At 41.0% G+C, this 24,867-nt stretch overlaps 1 protein-coding gene across 1 annotated transcript; it reads left to right on the top strand.

Moving 5' to 3' along the window:
* Positions 1-1,947: 1,947 nt before the first annotated feature.
* pnocb (prepronociceptin b) lies at positions 1,948-24,373 on the top strand. The gene is made up of 3 exons (XM_047573905.1): positions 1,948-2,103; positions 16,334-16,589; positions 22,362-24,373. The coding sequence occupies exons 2-3, from the start codon at positions 16,452-16,454 to the stop codon at positions 23,013-23,015; spliced, it is 792 nt and encodes a 263-aa protein (XP_047429861.1). The 5' UTR covers positions 1,948-2,103; positions 16,334-16,451; the 3' UTR covers positions 23,016-24,373.
* Positions 24,374-24,867: the final 494 nt, after the last annotated feature.

Below are 24,867 nucleotides of genomic sequence, written 5' to 3'. Positions count from 1 at the left end.
ATATCCTGGCAACTACTGAATAGAATTCTGTTTTTATTCTCTGACATTCATGTTCCCAAGAGGATGATGAATACAGTTGAGTTGATCCAGTGGCTTTTCCCTATAATGTCAAAAGTATATTGCCAAATTGGTATCTCTACAGCTATTAGATGGATTGCAAATAAATCTGATTCAGAGATTCATGGTTCCCAGATGATGAATCGCGATGTTTTTGGAGATACTCGTACAACGACATTGACATTCAAATAGTGAAATGTCCTGATTTCCATTGTGAAGCCATTCATGTTATTAAAGATGAATTGCAATCAATCTGCTTATCCCCTTTCAGATTCCATCATCAGGTCAAAATTGCAAATTGTTGAGCGCTTTGATTTATGATCAAACATTTAATATGCCATAGCTTTGCACTAACAGCTAATTAGTATGCGGATGCGGATTGTTGGATGGTTAATAAAGTCAGGTTTGCACTCCAGACATCAGTATAGCATGTCCGCATGGTTACGTTTGTCCATGCCACAATGGATCTCGTTAAGTTCCCCATGGATTTCTTTGCAATGTCGCAACAGTCCAGGAGTGCAGCTGTGAGCTTTATTTTGTGACAGACAGAGGAACAACAGCGACATTGACACACATCATGTGAGAGAAGCGGAGTTAGAGTCCACTGCTGTGTCTTTTGTAAAAGAATAAAACAAATTTAAAGGACGGTCGACAGATTAAGACATTTGTAGAGAACTCCCTAATTGTTTAATGTATCATGCAGTTCTTACTGGTTGTAGGACTATCCAGTCAGGTGCAAAGATATTTTTTCTCCGTCATATCAGTTCAAACATTCCCATAATGAAAGCCAAACTGAGTGTTACTGGAGTCATATCCTGATAAGAATTGAGTCTGGCTGCAATGAGCTAGTGCAGCTGGGGTGACAATGCAGAGGGCAGTCTAGCTTCCCAGCAGAAAAGTCAAGCCTGATGTAATTCTTCTGTTTACTTTGCAATAATAAAATGGCTCTCTGAGCATAGGCTAGCTACAGTAACAAACCGCTCTGTGCAGGGTCGGTTTCCTTTGAACACATTAATCTGTTACTCCAACTGGACTTCCTGGATACTTGATTGTCTTACCTGTAACAAAAGCGAGTGACACCAGGCCCTGCCAATGCAGCTCTGTTTTAATTCAGGGCTATTTTCAATCTGAACCCTTGTATGTTCTTCTGATCTTTGATCCTCATCTTCTGCTTCTCATTTTCCTCTTGCTCTTGCCCTTTATCTCCATTATGTTTTCCTGCTGTTAACATGAAATCACGAGAACCCTAATCAAACACTAAACATGTGACTGTAGCCTACAGTTAAAGCCCTCAGCACCTCAGGACTGGTCCTATTTTCCATCCTAAAATCTCTTGCATGACTCATACTAACCTACCTGAAGAACCCAGGCTGGCTGTATGACCTTATTGTTTATTGTTTCATTCATTCAAGTATAATATAGTCTCCTGTTCAGGTGTGTCATCGCCACCAGCGACAAAAGGTTTGTTATTTTGCCCTTTTCCAATGAAAACAACATTATCGACCCCCGATCATCTCCATGACACTGCTTTTCTCACTTGTGCACAACTTACATTTCTGGACTAAACATCTGATTCAAAGAGCCATTGTCTCCCTGACCTTGGCTGCAAGTTGCCGTCGAGGTTGTGGGCTTTATGGACACCTTAGACACAGGGCTTCTGGATCAATCCCACGGTAGATGATGCGTATTTTTAGAGCCCCATTAGTTGGTTCAATGAAGACGAAATCGGTGGCGTAGGCAATGCCTCTTACGTCAGCGTGGGCCACCGGCTTGTGTGTCTGTCCGTAGTTTGTGCGTTACCGAATGGGGGAATCCACCCCTCTCTGTAGCTCTCCTCCATGGTGATGTGAATGGTGATATACAGAAGGAGGGAGGGGGGAGAGAACTGGCGGGTTGAGCCAGGAGGGAAGGGGTGTGCCATTATAAGAAGCCTCAGAGGAGGCATGATTTCAGTTGTTGAAACCCTTAGCCTAAGGATACGAGCTGAGCCACCAAACTCCTCCACAGAAGGAAGGACTGAGAGATATCCATACGTCACACGTACAGGTAAGGAAGTTGTTTTTTTTTCTTGTCAGGGTGAACCTACCTGTGTGGAGAGATTACATCGTTCGCCTGAAGTGAATAAGAGCAGACGCTTGTTTACGGTTGTGAAAATAGTTAATTAGGAAAGGACTTGTTTTCTCTTGTATGCACAATCCACAGGCTAATAGATCCAGTGGGAATATTGTTGATTAAGGACAACCACTGTTAGGATTCTCCCTTTTTAATCCCCACAATTTTTTTAATCGAGTCTGTCATTTCTGCTTTATCTCTTTGTGGCTGTTCGATTTTTGGATGTTGTCTCCAGAGGTAATTCTGTAAATAACACCTCCTCACCTGGAGTGATCTCTTTTTTTTTTTTTTTTTTTTTTTCCATTACTCTGTTTGCGTCCCTGTGGCTCTAAGGGTATCACAGTCACCGTCAGCACTACAGACATTGCACTTGATTGCTACTCAATTAACAAAAGTCCCAGATCGTGCTGAGAGAGCAGTTGGTAGTCACTCAGCTGCACTTTGTTTTAAGATGTTACTTCTAACAAGGCTACAACATATACAACAAATACATTCTAAAATAATTAAAAGAAATATTTCCTCCAGTCCTTCTTATCCCTATTTTTTAAGCAAAAACCAAACTAGGAAAAGTCAATTGATGCCAATGAGCTGTACCCTATGCCCACTCTAAAAGCAGCTTATTTATGCAATGCCCCTCTGATTGACCACGCAGCATCGTCCGTCAGATTAAATTCATCAGGAAAAAGCTTCAAAGAACCATTGACAAAAGCCGTTTCATTCTCTCTGGAGCGTCTCCAGCGTCAACCTGTAGTGGGGGAAAAGCTCAAGAAGTGAATCAGCTGAACGCTGTTATTATGCTAAGCGCGTGATAATGATGATTTTAATGATAATGGTAATGAATGTGCATAATCTTTTCCCATTATCAGTGAAGACGATACTGGCGCAGACAGGGAGAAAATGGGTGGTTAATGTGCCATTCTCAGATAAATTTCTTCACATGGGGGAAATGTTTTATGAAGGATGGCGTGTTTACAGGACGGGGCCAGAGACTGTGTTTTAGTTGTGTATGAGACTAATCACACTAATGTGTTTCAGAAAGTGTTTTGAGTCAACATGTCCCTGAGTTTGGTGTCTTTGTTTTATCTGTTGTAGATATTTCTTGTAAAATATCCTCTGCGAAAAATTCTAAATTTAAACACTTTGCCTTTAGATATTTGCTTGTCTTAAGAATTAAATAAATAAATAAATAAAAAGATAATGCCGTAGTCCATGAAACATAATCTGATTTGGAAATCTGTTCACTTCTAAGCCTCAAATAGGTTTAATTTAGTTTTAATCTTGTCATACCTCATGTTATTGCCAAAGAATGTCACGATTTAATTTGCGATGTATTTATTCCCTCTTGTGAAAAAAAAAAGAAAAAGGGTTTCCTTTGCCAGTGCATTACAGGCACTCTCTCTGTAATCAGCTGAAAAAGCTTTTAGGATTTCTGCTGCCTACACCAAGATTGAACTGATTACACTGTTTACAGGATTTTTTTTTTAGGCATCTCCGTAAATATATTCAGACTAACACAGAAATCTTCCCCTGGCGATCAGAGAATGGGTTCTTGTGGAGAAAGAACAACGGAGTTACCAGACAGTGCTTTATCTATGTCCTCCCAACACACACACACACACACACACCCTGAGCGCAAGTATTTTGCAGTCCAACACTTTTTTCGTCCCCTCTGTCGTCACCTCAATAAAAGTAAGGAGCTTGTCTGGCTGTGCTAGATTGCCTTCCTCTGCCTCCATGTCCAATGGATTCGTGCAGGTGTCAACGCAGCTTAACAGCAACCAGATCAGTGATGACACCATGTCAGCTGCCTGGTACACTGCAGAATTTCAGCCATACAGTCGGAGCCGGAGTGGACTTAATGCAGCAGTGCTGAGTGTCTCAGTGAGACCGTCATGTCCCTGTTGTGTGAAAACCTTTTGTTTTTCAATAGACGAGAGCTTTAGTATGAGACACTGAAGTATCAGAACTAACTAAAAAACAACTTTCTCTAGTAGTCACAGGGAATGACAGGGGAACCAGATTTACATTTCACTGCAAACTGCAAACAGCGGTTTCCCTCAGACTCCTACACATCTACCCCTGCATCATGACAGTTTATCAGCCGTGGCTGCACTGGGCTCCGATTTGCCCCGGGGCAATATTAATTTTTGAGTTATCAATTCAGCTTAATGGGGGCTAAATGAGACTGTTGTCGGTATGAAGGCTCCGAAGGACATATTCCATGCTGGGCACAATGCATAAATTTTTTTTTTACCCAATTGAGAATCTTCCCCTAAGGTGAAAATATGTTCCCAATTAAAAGAAACGCTGGTAGTGCAATTGAAGCAATGATATGCTCAGTTGATCTGATATGATGGTGCCTGGAAAGAAACCAAATATGAATATAAAGATATTTCCACTTAATTTTTGTGATGGATGCGCCAAAGTGTAGCCTATGCGTGATGCGAGGAGAGAACGGCGCTGCACTTTATATCATTTCCACTCAATTTGTGCGCTCCACGGCCTACATAAGATAAGATTCCCTGAAGAATAAAAGCCATGCAAGATAAAGGAGCGTTGTTTTCCAGCAGCAGGAGCTGTGATTCTCCATGCATATGTGAAGGAACAGAGATAAAGACAAAGCGACTTCCAAAGATTAAAAAAAAAAAAATAAGGGAGAGAGACTTCATTGCATAGATAATGAACACATAATGGTGTGTCATGGCGCTTTTCTTCACACGCTTTAATACAGCTGCAGCATCATCACAGCCTCAGCACCCCTTCCTCTTGACCTCTTCCTCTTTACACTCCTCATAACCCGTCGGCTCAGGATCTGTGCGACTGTAATTGTACTTGAAATGAGAGGTGGAACAGGTAATAGATGCAATCAGAAGATCTGCTGCAGCTGTGGCAGAAATGCCTGAATCGGATAGAGAGCATTCTCTCAGATTAGTCATTTTCGGCATCCGTCCTGCGAGGAAGGGCACGACTGCAGGCGCACTTTCTCCCTCTGCCGGTTTGTCTAAACTCTCCACCGAGTCACGCTGTTTATCTGCGGCTGGACAGGCTGGATTTACAGTGCTGACGTCCTGCAGCTGTGTGTGCCTGTTAATCCTCCACAAACTGAAGGTTTTTGGTGGAGTAACTTGTTATCAGTGCTTTGACAGGGCAGTGGTGTCAGTGGGACTGAATGATTCTTGCGGGGCTTTCGGGGCACGACTATGAATCTGGAGTCGGACCAGTGCAGTGGAGTGACATTAACTGAAGGGGAACATCAATTTTGATAGCGCATCTTTCGTCCGTGTAGTTTATCAAGCAAATATTCAGTAATTATTGCTTCTGACGTGTAGAACTGTTACGCTTTAACCCATTTTGTATAGCTAATCGAGCTGTTGGTTGTCTCTGGATGCTGAAAGACTTCTGTGATTTTATAAAAGTGCAGCGCATTCATTGCTTGTGCTCCCTTCTATTTTGGAGTTGGGATTTAATGAGTGAATGATTGATAATAATGAGTTTGAGTGTTGTGTATTTGCAGTTAATCAGTGACTGATGAGGAACAGGTTCCGTTTCCTGTGCTGACACAGAAAAGAACGATTTAAGATCCAACAACGTTTGAGGGAATAATGGCAGTGTTAAAATCAGAGATGTAGTTTAAATATTTTTCTGTTTTTTTTTCTCCTGTGCCTCCCCATGTCTTCCAGCAAAACAAACAGGGAGCTTAGGCCATCACAGACAGACTGGGTGAGAGGCAGATACGAGACAGCAGCGCAGAAGAGAAGTTTTCAGAGAGCGGATCTTGTACTTAATGTTGCAAGTACAGCACTATAGTGCACCGCTGTTACTGTAAGTGTTTCAGGGATGAGGAAGAGCTAGAATCAATGTATGACTGCAGCCAAAGGATAAAGTCAAATGCACATTTAAGGGTTTGTTCAATTTAAAGCGCCTGTTTTAATTTGATTGCATTTAGGTAATTTCTGAGCAAACCCGTCTTGTAGAATCGACACCTGTATAGTTTTGTAGTGAGAGAAAAACCCCCACATGTAAATAGTTTGGAGGTGGTCGGGGTGGATGGTGGGCAAGCAAAGCAACACTCTGGGATTTACACCAGGAGTTCTGTGTGTGGATTTATTAATGCCACCAAGGTTAAGTAAAGACTGTGAGTAAATGAATCTTACAATTACATTATCATATTCTGTGTGAGTAGTACTGGGAGAGCAAACACAATCAAATGAAGCTATATTCAGTGTTTAGAGTAAATGTGCTGCAGCTCCGAAGATCTATTTTATGTTCATAAAAAGGTATCCGTGACATTTCACGTTAGTCTAAATGCATTTCTATATTAACTATTGTAGTTTTTACATTATTTCGTTTCAAGGAGACGACGGTGTGCTGCAATGTCACCTCACCACCAAATACAAAAAGACGTCTTTCCTCACTTGTGTCTGGTGACATTTCACCATGCAGATAGTGTCGGTTTTTCGCTCGGGTTTTAAGATATCCATCTCCGCGATTAATGCCGCCACCCCGACACAGAGGTGAATGGAAATCGATTTTTTTCCCTCTCACAGCAAGGACACTTAAAATAATCTCCTCTCAGAAAGAATGTCTACGTTACTCTGAATCATCCTCAAAACACTTTGTCTGAATCACTTTTTCATCTCAGAAGCAGTCCCCGTGATTGTGAATCGTCTAGAGCATCTGTGATGCAGCATCTGCAAAAAAAAAAAAAAGCTTTTAAATTAGCGAGCATGACAGAATGAGAAGAGTTTTCATTTGCCTCACTTATATTGGACAGGAAGACATTTTTTTGAAGGCGACTAGTATAAAACTACTCTGTGTCACTAGATACCACTAGAGATAAACGGGTAATACGTTTTTATCATCATTATTATTATTACTGTATGTGAGTAGTAAGTAACCCTTTAAAGGAATAAATTATACCTGTATTGATTTATTCTCTGCCATCCAAAGAAATCTGTGGGTTTTTCAACCAGTATTACATCTTTGTCTTCCTCTTCCCTCTGCTCACTCACTAAATCACACTTTTCTAGCTCATTTCTCTCACTGCATTTTCCCCAAGCAATTACATAGTGTATGGTGATAAAACTTTCACCAAATAAAGAGTTAATCACGTACCATTAATGGCCCTTGAGATGTAAGAGATAGAAGAGGAATTTTAATCATCGTGCCTCCTACAAAGTGACCACATATTCATACCATCCATCTTTGGTGGCTACTAGCTCCGGTTTGGCCCTAATGAAGGGGAGTTCAGGTTTAAAAACCAAATCTCTGCAGTATGTCGCTACAGATAAAAAGGGCTAAACCATTACTCATAGATGTGGAAATGGAAGAACACTGGGAGATGAGTGGAGGAAGAAAGGAAGTGTCGAGGCGAGCAACAAGAAGAGGAAAATAGATGCAAAAGAGGGATCGGGAAGGAAACAGAGACAGAGAGAGACCCCAGGGTTATCTATGCATTAGCACACTCCTTTGTGCTTCTCAGCTTCATGCAGACGTTTAATGGACGAGATAGAGTGAGTCAGAACGTTGTCAGAGACGAGCACAGAGCTTTTCTTCTCTCCCACTCACATCCATGACACCTTGGTCCCCTCTCCACCCTTCATTAAAGCTCTTAATGCTAATTTATCCCAATGTCAGCTTTATTAATTCACTAAACTCCGCAACAAACTGTGCGTGATGTACAGGCTGTCTAAAGCTCCCTCTCATCCACTCTGTTGTTGACTTTGGCTTGAAAAACTAAAGGTCTTAGGTGACTGCAGACTTGTAGCCACTTTATGGTCCGTAAAGTATTAGAAAGGGGTGAAGCAAGCAGTTAATTTTAAAAAAGCTTTTAAACTTTTGAATTTGGACCTTGGCCATAGCTTGTCATTTTCTCACCCTACGATCTCAAGATAAATAAATTTATCTTTGTAGTCTATAAAAGGGTAAAAAGGGTAAAAATAAATAAATAAATAAAGCCCAAAGATTTGTTTTTTGTCCTTGACATTTGAACAAACACACAGTTCTGACAGCTTTTTTAATTTGTGTTTGTTTTTTTCTCTTTACACCGTGCATTCCATTAAGTGAGCAAGAAAAGAAAACAATCTGTAAATGGTCAGAAAATAATCTCTGAAACCCTTCCTTCAACAGAAAGGAAACATTTTCCATGTTCCTTTTTCTGGCCTCACCACTTCCCCCAATTTCATTCAGTCACTGAAGGGACAGTAAACTGGTACAAAATAACTCCAGATGTTTATGCGTATTTTTGGTTCTCAGATAAAGGTACACTACTTAGTTAACGAAACCAAATGGCTCCGTGCATGAGAGCAGTGGTCCTTTTATAAGTGTTCTGATTGCTTCCTGCTGGAAAAAAACAGTTTTCTTGAAAACATTTTCAGGGTTCTAGTTAACGCTAATGGAAGTGAGACTATATATTTGTTTTGGAATAGAATGGCTAAAAGCATTTCTGCAAGATGGAAAGACTCGTCTAAAAGTAGAGGGACATCCGGCTCTTCGTTATGGTCCATTTTCTTTTTGCTTTCATGCCAGCGTTCATTAAGACGACCAAGGTTGTTTATACCTACCTATGATGAAGATCTATTTTCAAGTGCAACTCTCCCTGCAATGTGTTCCCAGGCTCTTGGATGGGTTACGTCATTTTTGTGCCCTGGAGTTAAGCCTGGTGTGTCCTCCTAGTCATCACCACTTTAACCTTGTACAGTACACCATATATCAGCCCTCTGCTCCCAGTCAACTGCCTGCTCTGTCAAATAGATTATGCAGATGATATGAAATGTTAAGGATAACTGAGATAGTATATGCAAATTTATAGGCAAGGGTGCCTAAAATGGACCAGTGGCAATATCAAGACCGGGAACTGAATCATTATTGAAATAGAGCAGCAAAAGGAGTGTGCCGCCCCATGGCTCAAATTGTCACACATATTGAATTGGAAATTATTGCAATACGAAAAAGTTGTGACGTCCCTGATCCTTCTCAGTCTAAGGAGCTCCTGGGCATGATAACAGGTGCATTTGGTAATTCACACATGCTATGGAAAGAGCGTGACAGCCAAAAAACATTGAATGTTCTTCGTTACAGATTACCAATACCTCGCTTTGCTTCGTCTGTAAAACTACAGTCATTAAATTAATATTTATATTATTAGTTATTAGCAATCTTGTAGTGTAATCGCCCATGGTTTCTCATCTCTCAGTGCCAGACTGTTGGTTTCTGTAAGTTAATAAAGAATGCTTCTTCATTCTGTGATTAGGTGCTGCTAACGAACATCAGACTATCCAAACCGAATCCTGACTTCAAGCATCGAAAAACCTTTCACAGCACATCTTTCCGATGGGGTCTCATGTCCGTGTCGACCATTTTCCGTAACACCCTGAAACTTCCGAATATTCATGCGCTGACTGGCCAGCTGTGCAGAGATGAGAGAGGAACAAGAAACCGCACTTCTCTTTGCCCTCTCTTTCTTGTTTCTGAAAAAGTTGTGGCACATTGCCTGCATACAACGAAGCAATGCTGTCTTGGCTGAAAATGTTTGTACTACTCAAACATTGTCTCCCAGCCCCGTTCTGATAATAGTTTTTCACCCAACCTTCCAGTGCAGCTGTTCAGATTTGACAAAGGCACTGAAGTCACTACAAAATCGAACTTAATGTTCTATTTCCCGTCATTAAATGGTTATGACAGACATTAAGTGGTAATGCTGGCACACTGTGGTAAGGCATTGTTGTTGCAAACCAAAAATTTTAGGTGCAATCCCTATCCATGCCTTTGGTAGAGCGTGTTTACAAGCTTACTTTAACAATTCCTGTGGTCAGTGTTGGGAAGGATGCTTTTAAAATGTATACGCTTACCAAAAACATGCCCTGAAACGTAATTTATAACGCATTCCACTACATCACTCAATCTGAGTAGTGTATTCTGAATACTTAGATTACTACCACATTGAATTGCATTTTATAAGTGTATGAATGCAGAAAATCCCACTCTGCAGCCTTAAACCCACATGAGCTAATTGCAGCAACTAGCTAGCATGTCAAATAGCCATAGCAAATCAGCACATAGGAGGCTATCAAGTGGCAAGTCCATGAAACGTGAACAACTATTTAAAAAAAAAAAAAAGTTAGTAAGGTAAAACTGCAAACGACTACCCCTGACTAATTCAAAAAAGAAGAACTTATGATGCTTTTCTGTTTGGAGGTGGAGTCTTTGGACGTTAAAAGAAAGTTGGTTTCTCAGAAGCACAATATTGCGGTTTTCCTTCTCTTTCCTTAATGTGAAGTAGACTACTGGCTCTGTTGTGCTGGCTCCAGCTCCAGCTCCGACTCCATCATCTTGACTAACCACGCTAACAGCGCAACTGAATATTAACGTGGTAAAGCATATGGTTGCACGTTCTACACTAGAGCTCCTGGGAGATGCGTGGAGTTGCCCTAATTTATTTAGCCAGAAAGTAAAGTCCGGAGTATAGACCTCTTCACGGTTTGTAAACATTGTGACATTTCTTGAGAGGCGGGGCTTAACTGGATGCAACACATCTCAAACCCTATAGTCTGTAAACGCATATTTAGCATGTGTTAGCATATTTCAATGGACTGTTTTGGCAAGAATGGACGAGGGAAACCCATGTTTTAGAGAATACACTAATTCAGTCACTCCCCGAGATCGTGAGTGTTATTTTAAAAAGTTGACTCTGACTGACACCTACACTCTCACTCACTGGATGGACAATTTGACCTAAGGAGGACACAGAGAGGAAGGAGTCGGGCTGTCTTTATCAAGAGAAGTCCCTCCAACAAAGATATTACGAGAAGTAAGTGGAACCACTGTGGAGGGTAAAATAGCAACTTCTGCTTGGCACCCCTGAAACATAATGTTGCATTATCTAGCGGTTAGCATTAGCATTAACCTGTAACAAGAATCTCCTAAATAAGGACTAATTTAACGTAATTTCAGTCATGATTTAGTCTAACCCATAACGTTTTACAGGCTGAAACAGATGATGCATTACATATTGATCTTATCTGATAGGAAGTTTGCGCATTGTTGATTGTCTCACCGCAATCTTTTCTTTTAATCGCCAAAGCTAAACCATAGTGTCTGGTATGGCAGTATGTGATAAAACAAGTGTATTTTTTGGTTTTAGCAGCAAAAAATACAGCAAGACGACATTTTCATGGTTGAAAGTGACAGTGTTCTCCTCAAGCTTTTGTCTGTTTTGCCTCCAGCTAACATCGTGACATTACAGTGATATAGGCCATGAAGGGGTTTATTGAACATCTGGGGACCAGGAATGTTTTTAAAGTTAAGATAATCCAATCCAAACATAATAATGCCCATACTGTTAATGTGGATACAAACAGAACAAGAAAAAATTTGTCTTAATTAGTGTCTGCATATAAAGTAACCCCCACCCAACAATACTTCTCTTGCAGTAATGATTGAGAGATCTTCATTTGTAGTTTCAAGAGCCTCATGCTACTGCTTAAATACTTTCAACTTTGAAATCATCAGTATTTATTACCAGTTAAAATTATATCGCCCATCTTTCACTGTTCTTGACTGTGCAGAGTTCAGTACATTGTGTGTATTCTATATTAAAGTGACCATCATTATATTCTTTTTTATTGACAGTTTTATGCTGACATATTACACAGTAATCCACCATATCATTTATAATAAATCCTTTTGTTGATAGTCAGAGGTTGCCTTATTCAGTACCTAACAATCATTTATTGTCTGTGAAAAGAGAGAAAGAAAGAAAGAAAGAAAGAAAGAAAGAAAGAAAGAAAGAAAGATCACTCAGCTAAGCTGTTTAGCTCTGAATGAGTTTCCACTTGGCTGCACTGAGTCTGTATGGGTTGAAGAATAACTGCCGGTGATTTTATCCCAGAAATGCAGACACAAAAATGTAAACTTGGTATATGCAGTGCATCATACCGCAGCCTTAATGTAGACTCCAAAATACACAATCTGAAGAGCCATCCTGTGGGAATGATTAATATAGTTAATTGCAAGAGTAAAACCCACATTTACTAAGACATCAGATCACACTGCACTCCACATAGAGCAGGTTGATTATACCAAATCATAGCAGGGTAATTTATTTTAGTGAAATGGATTACTGGGAAGTAGTGGGTTAAGTGTGCTGTGTTGTGTGGGGATAAGAGGTGCGCAAACACATACGAATGAGTGTGTTATAAACATTGAGTCATTGGAGATAATTCAACCCATCCTGTGTCAACAAGTTGACCAATACAAATCATTATATCCAGTTCACTATTATAGCCACTATAAACACCTCAAGGCTGCGGATGGATGAGAGTAAAGCACATTAACTCTTAATATCCATGTAAATTGTTTCTCAATGGCCTCCATTCAAAGTTACAACGGGGGAAGGCAGTGGCTTGATAAGTCATTGTCCTTAGAGCTTTTTACAAAAGTAGAAATCACTGTGTAGCAATCAGCTACTAGATGCTGCAGAACCAATCACCATAACCCCTGAGCAATTCTAAATGTTTTAATTAGTTAGTTACATATTCACAACTACATAACAGTCAAAGTTTGGAGAAACATCCTTCAGTAATTATTATTAGAATCGAACACTGTGGGACTGTGTTTGGTTTTAGTACTGGAAAGAATTGCTAAATCCTGACAGAAATCAGTCACGAAACAGGCCCAAATATTTTCTATTTTGGTAGATTCTATTTTGTCAAAGGCTTCTATGGGGAAATGTATTTCCAGCTCCTTTTCGGTCCACTTGAAATTCCCTGAATAATGTGTGTGAGCGCACAGCTTCATAAAAAGAATGTATGCAGTGACTCAAATGAAACTCGTTTGAAAGGTTCGTCTTATTCTACTAAATAATACTGAAAAACTGGAAATTAATGTTCTGAAGCTTTATGGGGACATTATAACAGCAGTAATAATACGCTTTTGTACCTCAGATGTTGGGATAGTGGTGCCGTATTGTTTAACTAAAAGCTGTGATCACAATGTTTTAAAATGAACCTCTGAATGTGAGGAAGCAAACAAATGGATGACCATTGTCTAATCACTAAAACATGAACATTGCACGACTTTGTTCCCCAATAATGGTGTTGACAAAAATGGCCGATAGTGGCTATAAATGCTTGTTCATATTAATACACTATGGCACAATGTTGTTAATGTGTGAAAGCCGCATCTTTGTCGGGCTGAAGGGCCTATACTTTGCTTTCAGTATGCTGGGTTACTCATTTGTTCAACTTACTTAGTTAGGGTCACTTAAGGGAGAACATAACAGTATGAAATGGGCTTAGCCAGCAGGCTAGTAAATGATCGCTGCACAAACCATTTCAAAAGGCAAATAAACAGGTCCCGTAATGAGTTCCTATGAAGCTATTCATGCATTTTGTAAATGGGCCGGAGTCACACATGACCTGTCTCATATGCTATTGACTACGAGTGGTAATGTGACAAAGTGGAAATGGTCACAGTGTCCCAGTTTTTCTCCGTTTAGTAATTTTTACTCCATTGCGCCCATCAATACGACACCCACACTGTTTGCTGTCATGGATTTCATCCACTTGCATCAATGCAATGTCTTTACTGTGGGTAGGTAGCTGTGACTTCTGCCACTCGCCTCTGTTAGTGTGAATTCCATTTGGCTAGATGGGAGCCTGGGCGGATCAACAAGACAGTGGTGTTACTGATGCATTATTTCCCATACTGCCTGTTTTACCATTGTAAATGCAGATTCCATTTAGAAAACACAGACCTTTTCCTTAACTTGTTATTTAACTTTTATGCATAGCCTACTAATTTTTCAGTTTTGTTATTATTGAAATGGAGATTTTCAAAGCAGCGTCACGCTGCATTTCAGCATTATAGCGTCATTTGATAATAATACATTTGAAATCAAAACTATACAGCTCCAGAACTGAATGAAAAATATCAAGTAAGGCCTCTAAACAAAGAAATCTAACATCTGGGATCATAATGTTGACGTGACTTGTGCAAAAGATATACACTAATACAAGTTGCTGCAAAAAGATCCCTAAGTCCATTTCTAGTGTCCAGAAGCGTCCAGCTCACAAAGATGTTTTTTGTCTCCGTGATGTCCCTGCTTTCTTTATATCCCACCAAACATTTTGAATGGGGTTTAAATCTTAAAAGGGAAAGTTCAGGACAGCTTTATAGGAATCTATGATACTGTTCACGTGGGATCACGTTTACTCATTCTTGACTTTTTGGGGTGGTGTTCTTTTTGCCATGCGGGCCTTGCCCTTCTTATGTTCATGGTTAGTTTAATCACTCCACAAAGCAAAATAATTAAAAAAAAAAACAACCTTACTAGCTTTGAAACACGCAATCGATAAATATTCTCCCATTTTGGGTGGAATTAAAAAACAATTCCCAAACTTTCCCACTTCCTTTCTTATAATAGTTCCCTCCAGTATAAAAAGTGTAACCTGAATTCCTATGTCTAGAAGATTTCCTGCATCAAATAGGAAACAGGGCGTAAATTTGCTGGGAACACAGGATATGAAAAAATGTGTCTCCTTTTGTTGTAGATTGCCCACAACAGGGTCTCCCAAGGAAAATCAGTCTCAGAGGAGGTTCCAGACAAAGAGTGATTCATCCACTGCAATCCAGATTCAATGCCTTGCCCACACTAGAGCACGTGGGGCCCCCCACCTGTAGCCAAACCTGGGAGGGGAGCGACTGGTGATCATGCTTTCCTCTAGGGAGTGAAAAGGGCAGGAAGGAAGGCAGGACCTAGGCAACTATGGTTTGGCACGTTTTAGCGCACTGTTTTGTCAATGTGGCCTTCAGCTTTAATTTTTTGGTAGTTTTTCAGGTGGAGCAGCTGGTTTGAATTATAACTCATCAAGCCAGGAGAGCTTAGCTAATAGGTATGCTTGGCTGATAATAAACAAAAAAGGAAGTGTATATATATATATATAGATAGATATATATATTTACATGGTTTATGCAGTTAATATTATACAGCAGTACAGTAATACAGGTAATTTTTTAAAATTTCAAACGTATTCAACAGTAGGGGGGTGGTAACGTCTTCTGCTTCTATTTATCTCTTTACTAAAATATGTTGGATTCATGTTAATGTATATTTAAAGAAATTTAAATTTGCAGGGAAATTGTTAATATATATATCTATCTATACATACCTACCCAATGTTATATTCCAGGTGGACAGAAACACACATGAATGATAATGCTGCTCTATGTCTGATGGATGTGTTCACAACTGTTTCCACTGCTCCCAAGACAACACAGGTGTTGAGTCAATTTAAGTACCTCTAATGGTTATGGATAAAACAATAATTGTTAGAAAAAAGAAAAAGGGAAAAAAGAAAAGAAGTTCTTGAACTCTCAGAACTGCTTTCAAACTAAAGGAAGCATTAGCTATGTTGCTTCATAAACCTGCAGATGCCATATGATGATGTTTCTGGTGAGGCAGCAGGCTCTGAGCAGAGGCAATCTATGGTCTTCTGAGAGGCTGATTCTGTTTTTGTTATCTCCGTGTTATTGGGTGATATAGAGGTATGGGATGGATGGGGTCAGAGAGTTGAGGTCACCCTGAGCCCCTGGTTGAGAAATTGGTGGTTGGAGAGAGAGACACCGAGATCCTCTGAAGGTTATTCATTCCTCCAGTCATCCTCCTTCTGCTTACACCCACATGCCTTTTATTCATCACTGGTCTATTATCTAGTTGGAATTGATGTTTTATTCCAGTATTGACACTGGCGAGCTATTTATTTTTATCCCTCTCCCTCCTTACATCTCCTATCAGACTGAATACAATTGCAGCGCGTTGCTCCTTGCTGCCGCGGGCTGTGACCCACGTTGTGGATTGTGGCTAATCTCTACAACCACATATTAACTCGTGCAAAGCTCCAACCCGTCGTTTATGATACCAATTCGTGATCTAACCCTCCAGCCTGAAGAGGATGAATCCTGCCCACTGGAAAATACCCGTTGTGTCATTGATTGCCTCGGGTTGTGCTCTCTCTCCATCCCACCCACATTGTCCATCTCCTGATGTTGGCTGAGCACTCTACCACCACCAACGCTTTGACTGACTGCCCAAATCTGGCTAATGATCCCTCTGAATTGGAACTGATGCAATGTTTCCGTCACTCTGTCTGCTCTCTCCTTGTAGGCTGAACCCAGATCCCACTGATTCTACCTCCCAGATTCTCCAGCTGTTATCTCCTTGTTTTAGTCTCTTCCACCTGCTGGGCTCCTGTTCGTCCCCGCCTCTGTGGGTGTACTGAGCGATGAAGATCCCTCTGTGGTGCCTGGTGGTGCTGCTGGCGTGTCTCTTCACACCTGGACGCAGTGACTGCCAGGGGGAATGCGTGGCCTGCGGTCTGCTCCTGCAGCAGCAGCAGCTGCAGCAAGCCTTCAACACCATGGTGAGCAGCCCTGTGTGTGTCCTTGTTAGTCTACGCGAGTTACGTGGATAAGAACTTCCAGTAAATGCTTTGTCAACGCTGGAGTTGAGCTGTGCGGGCGCAGCTGCAGCGAGCTCTCAGCGCCCAGTGAGAAGTTTGTCTGCGAGTGTCAGCGTTTGCGATCTTCACTTCTGATAAGTTTGTCAGTGTAATGCGTTGTGTTCAGTTTGGTAGCTCAGCGTGTCTTGTGATTAGCTTTAACATTTATCATTTGTCATATACTGTTGTTTCTTACAGGTTGTAACATAAAAAAGAACAACATGAAAGAAATACAACAAATAACAAACCAGAAATCTAATGAATAGCACATTTTATTTACAGATTTTTATTAATGAATGCGTGTACTAGGAACAACTGTTCCTTTTAGTAGAAATGTCCAAAAAAAGTATTTTATTCCAGACACAGCTTCGCTCTCTTTATTCACAATAACTGAAAGGGAAACAGAGCTCATTGTACAGACATCCTTTCGTCCTAGACGTCCTATCCTACTCCTACCATATTTCTGCAAACAGGGAGGTCCTTTGATAATACTAGGTCAGCGCAAGCCGGCATCTTATTTCTAAAACTTTTTTCTGCCTTTTTCCCCCTCAGTAATCATGAAGTCAGGTCGGCATTAAGACCTATTCACTGAAAAACACAAGTGAAAGCAAAATCTGAAAAGGATGATGAGATGGGTGAGGCACGCGCCGTCTCATTTTAACGTATTGAATTTTATTTTTAGATCCATTAGCGTGTTCGTCACATTGGTAAAGGTGGAACTTATTTAAATACTGCCAGGCGGATTGTGAAATGCAGTGTAAAAGTGTAGCAGTGTAAAGGGTACAAAATGTAGTAGAGCAGAGTGGAAGCAGTAATTACCCTTCCAGGGATGATATCAGTGGAGAGTTAAAAGAGTTCACTAATCGAATGTGAATGTTTTGAAGCTCAGCATGGTAGCTCTGGCCCTTACCATCTTAGCAACGCCTGAAACCAATGAGCTTGTATTTCCTTGTTTGCTTAGAACACAGCTGTTCTAACTGATGAAAGATGGGTCGAATTAAAAGAGTAGAGTAGTAAATACAAAGCTGCTTTGAGGAGGTGTTGGAGAAGCGAGGCATTGCGTCTGTACCTTACTGGATGGCGTTATTTCCCTGCGGAAGTGTCTAAAGCACTTGTGCAATGCTTCATGGCCAATATGAAATACCAGCCTGATGCACTGACGCAACACGAAATCAAACCGAAACTTTCACACAGTCTCATCCCCGAACGTTCAAGACACGTCTGTGGGTAAAAATAGTCTGAGCGCATCCGTGAATAGCGGTAGGATGGCTAATTTAGCTGATAATGATGCAGAGAAAGACAGCTGGGACCTTTTGGGAAGTTGTAATAAAACTATGTAATTGACTGCTGCTCGGTATCATCAGCCTGGGCTTACATTGGTGACTGACACATTTTATCAGCTACTCATTGTGTTAGCCGCCTTCCCATTGAGCCACAGATGGAATCCGCCGAGCAATTCCATTGTTTCCTACTCCGGACTGAAACACTGTGTGTGTGTGTGTGTGTGTGTGTGTGTGTGTGTGTGTGTGTGTGTGTGTGTGTGTGTGTGTGTGTGTGTGTGCGTGAGGCTGCCGGTGTTTGTTATAATGTCAGGGCCCATCGATTTATTCATATGCGGCTCGTGCCCGTGCAAGACACCCAGACACACACAAACTGGCACACTCAGGTGCAACACATCCCACCGTCCTCAGACCGCATTCATTCCATAATGTTATTGTTAAAGTTAAATGCCAGCCTTTGTACATTTGTGCTAATTATCTGTGATTCAGAGCAGTGTCTGCATGCTTTCGTTCGTAGCTCTGTGAATGTGTAGCGTTTGGCCCGGTTTGTGAAAGGTATTATTTCTGTGTAAGACCTTATGAATAGCTGCTATAAGAGACGTATTCCAAATTAAGCTGTCATGTCTCCCACCCCCTGTCACGACCACCTTTGAGCGCGGACGTTGAGAGAAACTATTCAATGCTTAAGGCTTATTTGTTCACAAAGCTGCCCCCGTGGTTAGTGGCAAACAGGTATCAATGCTGGATGGATAGTTCCACATTTAAAAAATTATTAGACTACAGGGAACAAAAGTAATAAAAAACAACCCACACTCCCTGTAGGAGTTATATAACCAGTCTGTAGAAACCCCAGATGGATGATGTGGATATGCTTTTGTATCTCAAAATTTCTCTAAAGACCTTTTCTGGTTGTTTTGAAATGAATAGTCCTCCTAGATGTTTTGAATCTCTCTCTCTCTCTCTTTTTAGTTATTTGTTTCTCTCTGTGGTCGTGTCTCATTTTTGACTATGCGACAAGAAGTTCAAAAAAGAAATTCAAACCGAAAGTCTTCTGGGCAAGTGTGCCTCATCAGAACTGTTCTTCGAGTGGTGAATAGCTTCAGATTTCCCCTGCACATCACTGATGCCAGAAGTGAAGGACTGCGTCTGATCATATTTTGTAACTTGCCCCTCGCTGCACCTAGTGATTGCTCGGGGAGCCTTCTGTCTCAAACTTCTGTCTCGAGCCCCCTGTTTGTCAATTTATGCTACTTTTCACATGAGCAAGCGCATCTCCATATTTAAATGATTCATTTCTAGGAGCTTTTCACCTCAACAATTTTGATTTCTGGCAATATTGGATAACATTTTTAGAAGCTTTTTATTAAACCTGATTTGTAACATCATTTGGAATCAAGGAGTATCGAGGTGTCCTCCCCTTGGTACACCCTTATATGTGAGGACCTTTCCATGTTTAATCTGACCTCTATCCTGTGAAACGTAAGCGATCTCACCCACAACACGTTCTAGCCTCTTATCCTCACAAGCATATGAATACTGGGCTACGTGCACAAACACTCACACGCATCTCCTCTCACTCATAAACTCCTTTAGATTGCTCCATTGATCTGACGTTGAGAGTCCCCTGGTGCGCTCATTTAATTTACGATGGATAATTAATTTCCGTTGATAGATTCAAAGCGGAACTCCCTCTTCTCCCTTTCCTTTGATGTGAACAGGTTTTCTGATAACAATGCAATTTATCTCGTTTGAGTGAGATTTGAGGGGTAAATGGGATTTGCTTCTTACCTCTGAACTGAAATGTGACTCAGAAGGCACTGGAGTTTAAAGAAGGGGGAGATAGGAGAGGTGCGGATGCATTAATTTCTGTGGCGTGCCAGCCGCAGCCCATTTTCAAATAAGTTTACTCCGTCAGAAGTAATAATGTGCAGAGATTTTCTACATTTAGGAGTAAAAATGATAAATTCAGTCTGGATTTGAGCGAGCAAGCAAAATATTATTATCAGATAAAAGTTATTGTTGCCAGACATTGATAGAGGAAAGGCTTCATGGGTGCCCAAAAATGCTTTTCTCTAATGCCCTTACTGATGCTGGCAGAGTTGGGGTCCTTCAAGAAGTTGAGGCATGATGCCAATCTGTCAAGTGTGATGATTATAGGACAGGAAAGTCATTAAAACTAACCAATGATGCAGCATTCAGTTCACTCTATGTGAAAGTTCAATTCTGAAACAGCCTATGTTTCATTTTAAGTGCAATAACGTCACCATCAGCAGTTGAAGGGCCGATTTGGATATAAATAGTTATCAGCAATGGACATAATTTACCTGCTGTCCTTCAAACTGGTTTGCAATTTCTTCCAATTTTGCGCTGTCAGTCATTCTGCAGTGGCAGATGTCACATTTGTCAAATGATGGACATCTCATACGGGAACATAACTTTCCATATACGCTGAATGCAGCAGGAACAAGGCCCATTAACTTCCACGACACATGAGCCACCCAGGTTAAAAGACTGCTTTCTCAGCCAGCTGGTTGCTTGGAGAATAGTGAAGTGTTATTGCGTGCCATAAATTTTTGGCATGTGGAATATTTATGGGTATTTACTTATAAATAAAGATCATTTCTAAACACGATCAGTGCACTGACTGTGATGTATAAATAAGATCTTTGGCATCTCGCTTTCTTTTCTTCCTATTGTCACTGATTGACAGACATAGTGGTTGAAATATAATTAAAGCTGCACTAGCAGATATTTTTATATGAGCAATAGCTTTAATGACTGTGAAAAGATGTTGCTTGTAAAGGCAAACCAGCATAAGCTATAATCACTCCAAAATTCCCCTCCACTGCATGGAGCTGTTTAGCCTTTGAGCCTGTAGTTTTGGTTTGCGGCCCACAACATAACTCTCATTGCTCTCCTGAATCAGACTTCTGTAAAAAAGCTGTCATAAATCTGTTATACTGATACATACCCAGCACCAAACACCACATACACTTAGCAGCTAGCTTGTGAAGCTAGAGGCTAATCCATCAAGCTAAAGCCTGGTTAGTTAGCCTATTTTCACTGGCTAAAACCAAAATGGCAGTATTACTAGACACATCACTCCTTCTGAAAACTAATTTTACTCCAAGTCTGCTGAACTTGATCAAAAAAAGAGAGAGATATTAACTTTAGGTCATTGTATGTCAGACTTGGGCTTTAGGTTCAACCTTTTATTAGAATCTTAGTTCTGAGACAATATAATTGGTCATAAAACATGGACACACCTTTACATTAACCAATGCAAGGTTAATTGAGGCTACCAAACCTTAGATAATTCTTTTACTCATTATTATGCACAATAAGATGTTACAATCCCTTGTGCCAGGCTAGCAGTCAGCCACTAGCTAGTAACCAAAAAGAAGACACCAGCTAATTATCCTAGCCAGCAGCAGTAGGCCTGCATAATCCTGTCCTACAGTAGAGTGTGAGTGGGAAATGCCAGCATGCTAGGGGTTGGTAAGAAGTGATGGGATATGTGACTAGCCTATATGCCAACCAACGCTTCTCCCTTGTGCCAAGATAGATCCGAGGCAAAATGCATTTAGAAGCTCAGTCCAACTGAAAAACCGACCAGCAGGCCAGCAGTCAACTACCAACTAGCAACCACCAAGAAGACACCAGCTAACTAGCCTAGCCAACAGCAGTAGGCAGTATGCGGCACATCATTGAGGTTTTCAAGTGGGCACCACCCTTCAAGTGGGCACCACCCACAACACCTCAAGAAGGCTTAACAGTGAGTTCCAGCGTCCTTGAGTCACCTCCCTCCATGCTTCCACCACACAACCGTGTGACTAATATCTGGTCAGAATGTGCAATTAATGTGCAATTAATGTGCAATTAACTGATTACATAGTTTACTTGTGGACTACTATTGTTTGCTAGTCGTTGTGCTAGTTTAGAACGTGAATAAACAGCCAGTGAGATATCAGTGGGGGCATATCTTAGCCTGACACATTTTCACAATATGCGTTCTACAGAATCTCACTTATGAGTGCCTGCTTTCAGCTCTCTTTGAAAGACTCTTTTTTTTTTTAAAGTGGTTCCGTTCATGATTCATTCTTCTCTCTAAGGAAAGAAAAGGGATGTATTCAAGGAGAGACATTTTAAGCCCAACCGAGCTAGCAGCTTGTCTTTGCATCGCCACTATGGCTGTCATGTATTTCCTTGGGTCTCAGTGTTGCTGCTTGTTTGGATTAAACCCTTGTAATCATTTGTCAATGTCTTTTTTTGTGGTTCTATAACAAGATACTCCCTCATCCTTTAGTTCTTAGATCTGGTTGCCGATTTAATCCGTTTACCTCTATCACTGCTGAAAACGGTTGACAACTACTTCGATTATCTCAACTCACGCCTCCTTCTCTTTGCTCTGCAGGTGTGTTTGCTGGAGTGTGAGGGCCACATCTCCTCTTCACTCACATGGGAAGTGTGTAAACATGCCGTGAAGCTGTCACACCACCCCACACTTCCTGAGGGAGGCGCTCTGTTCAAGAGAACAGGAGAGGAGCTGGACCTGACCTCTCTTGACCTGAACTCAGACAGTGAACTGCTGCAGCCTGCGGCTGCAGAGCGTTTCCAGGGGGAGGATGAAGCCGAGACACCCTTTGAGCAACGCAGTGTCCAGTATGACTCATCACTGCTGGAATCCTCTGAGGAGGGGGAGGGCCTGCAGGGTCTGGATCTCGGTGCGGCGGATGAAGAGAGGAAGATGAGGGAGGACAGGAACGTGGAGAGCGACAGCCAGCTGGAAGGGGAAGAGGACGACAGCTCGCAGGGTATCACCTTATCCAAGCGCTTCGGTGGCTTTCAGAGGGGGCGCCACGGATACAGGAAGCTGATTGGCTCGCCCATGAGGCCCCTGCAGAAGCGCTACGGCGGCTTCATAGGCGTCCGGAAATCTGCCCGCAAATGGAACAGTCAGAAACGGGTGAACCAGCTGCTCAGGCAGTACCTGGGCATGAGGAGCAGCCGCAGTGGCAGGTTCAACAACGTCCCCGTGACTCGGGTTTGGAGGCAAAACAAACTGTAACGTGTGTTTCTGTTGCTTTCACGGAATCCTGCCCCAGTTACCTCAACCTACAAGTCATCTTTTTTTTTTTTTTTTTTCCCAGCCGCTCACTCCAGTTTGAACTGTGACGTCGCCATTGTCATCTGAAGAATGGACTCTGCCATCTTGCTGCACATCTCTTTGTGTCTCTAAGTAACAAAGAATGTTTTGACCGTGATGTCCTTCTTATTAAGCATATTTACATGCCATTTTGTGAAATAAAAGAATTAGAGAAGTGCAATTGAATATATTTTTGTGTGTTGGTATAATAAAAGGGGCCAAATGAGATTGGAAATCTGGTTTACTGCAAGGTTTTTTAGACCTTAGGGTGTGACGTTAAAAATCGTGTTGACTGCACTTTCATGCATGTGTGGATGGGAACTGTGTCATGGCTTCAGCAGTTTTTTTTTGCACTCGGCAGATTGGAATGGAGTGGACGTATATGTGTAACTACAACATAGGTTTTTAAAATGGCATTTTGTGGATTTGGAACTGAGCAAATCGCATAGAGCTAACTATTTGCCTTCAACTGCACTATAACTGCTAAGCTTCCCACACGTCAGAGCAGAAACAAGCTGTGGAATCAAATTGGAAGTAAACCAGGACTGTGCTTTCAAGACGGTTCAATCAGATGTAAATATAGTCGGACGGCTGGATTGCTGACGCACAATCTGTTAATTACTAGTGTAACAATCCTATTTTGTGCATAGAAAACTTAATTAATTGGACACAATGGAGGTAAAATTGGTTTTCTAAACTTTTTCAACTCGACAAAATTCTGCCTTATTCCTCAAGAACAAAAAGCCTTGTTCCCATCGCATCATTATTACTGTTAAAAATGTTTTTGTCCTTTCTATTGTATTCCGGCATTCGTGGTTAAGCGGAACTTTTCAGTGCAAACCTTACCAATAATGAGTTTGTCTTTAGGAAACGAAGAGCAGGTTGGCAGCCTCCCATGGTCTCCTGTCAGTGGAACAACACTGCCCTCTAGTGCTCGAGGTACAGACATGTTGCTCTTGGATACTGACTTGGGATCAGTTTTATATACGCCCCAAGTAACATTTTACTTTAACACAAGAGAGCGCATGGTAAATCAGCAAGTCAGCCACATTCGTATTGATATAACAATAACAATAAAAAGAAAAACACTAGAAAGCTTTTCTCCAGTATCTCACATTCTTACAGTATTTGCAGTTTCCGTATGACCGCTCATAATTCCTTATCCACGTCAAGGGTCGAAGAGTAAAAGGTGTTGTATGCTGTGTATTTTGACTGTAAAGCCCTGTGTGGCAAATTTGTGCTTTGTGATATTAGACTAAATAAAAACTGACAGAACACTTGCCAAGCTTCTAAGGAAGTGTATGAAAATGTTTGATGTGGGGACGGGGGATTAAAGTCACCCACTGCCCACTTTTCTTTTATCTCCAAATAGACCTGGACTTGTGAAATAATGGAGAACAATTCATTTCACTAAAAATTACCTGTAGAAGAAAAATGAATAAATTAAAAAAAAAAAAAGGATAAACTAGCTGTACAGATACAGAAGTTAGAGAATATTTAGCTTGTGCAATCTGTTTTCAGTTGAGCAGTGGCAGTTTAGTTTCATCAAAAAATTACAACACAGTAAGTGGCTGAAAGCTGCCAAGTCTTTAGCAAGACACTGACATGATTAACCCTGAGACACAAGAATACAATTATTGTTCATGTTTCTATAAATGTAGAATAGAATATATAATTTGCTGTTATCATAAATCACAAACACATCAGACTTGGAATTTTAAATGAATAATAACGATAAAAACTAAAAGTTCATCCAAGTAACTGAACTAGGCTC

The sequence above is a fragment of the Mugil cephalus genome, chromosome 21 (genome assembly GCF_022458985.1).
Source record: "Mugil cephalus isolate CIBA_MC_2020 chromosome 21, CIBA_Mcephalus_1.1, whole genome shotgun sequence".
NCBI lineage: Eukaryota > Metazoa > Chordata > Actinopteri > Mugiliformes > Mugilidae > Mugil > Mugil cephalus.
The sequence above is the reverse complement of the archived record's forward strand: the minus strand, read 5'-3'. Positions and strand labels throughout refer to the sequence as shown.

Bases quoted from the DNA above. Each gene is read 5' to 3' on its own strand.
- pnocb (XM_047573905.1), top strand. From the start codon at position 16,452: ATGAAGATCCCTCTGTGGTGCCTGGTGGTGCTGCTGGCGTGTCTCTTC. The intron at 16,590-22,361 runs GTGAGCAGCCCT...TTTGCTCTGCAG, and splicing joins AGCAAGCCTTCAACACCATG to GTGTGTTTGCTGGAGTGTGA.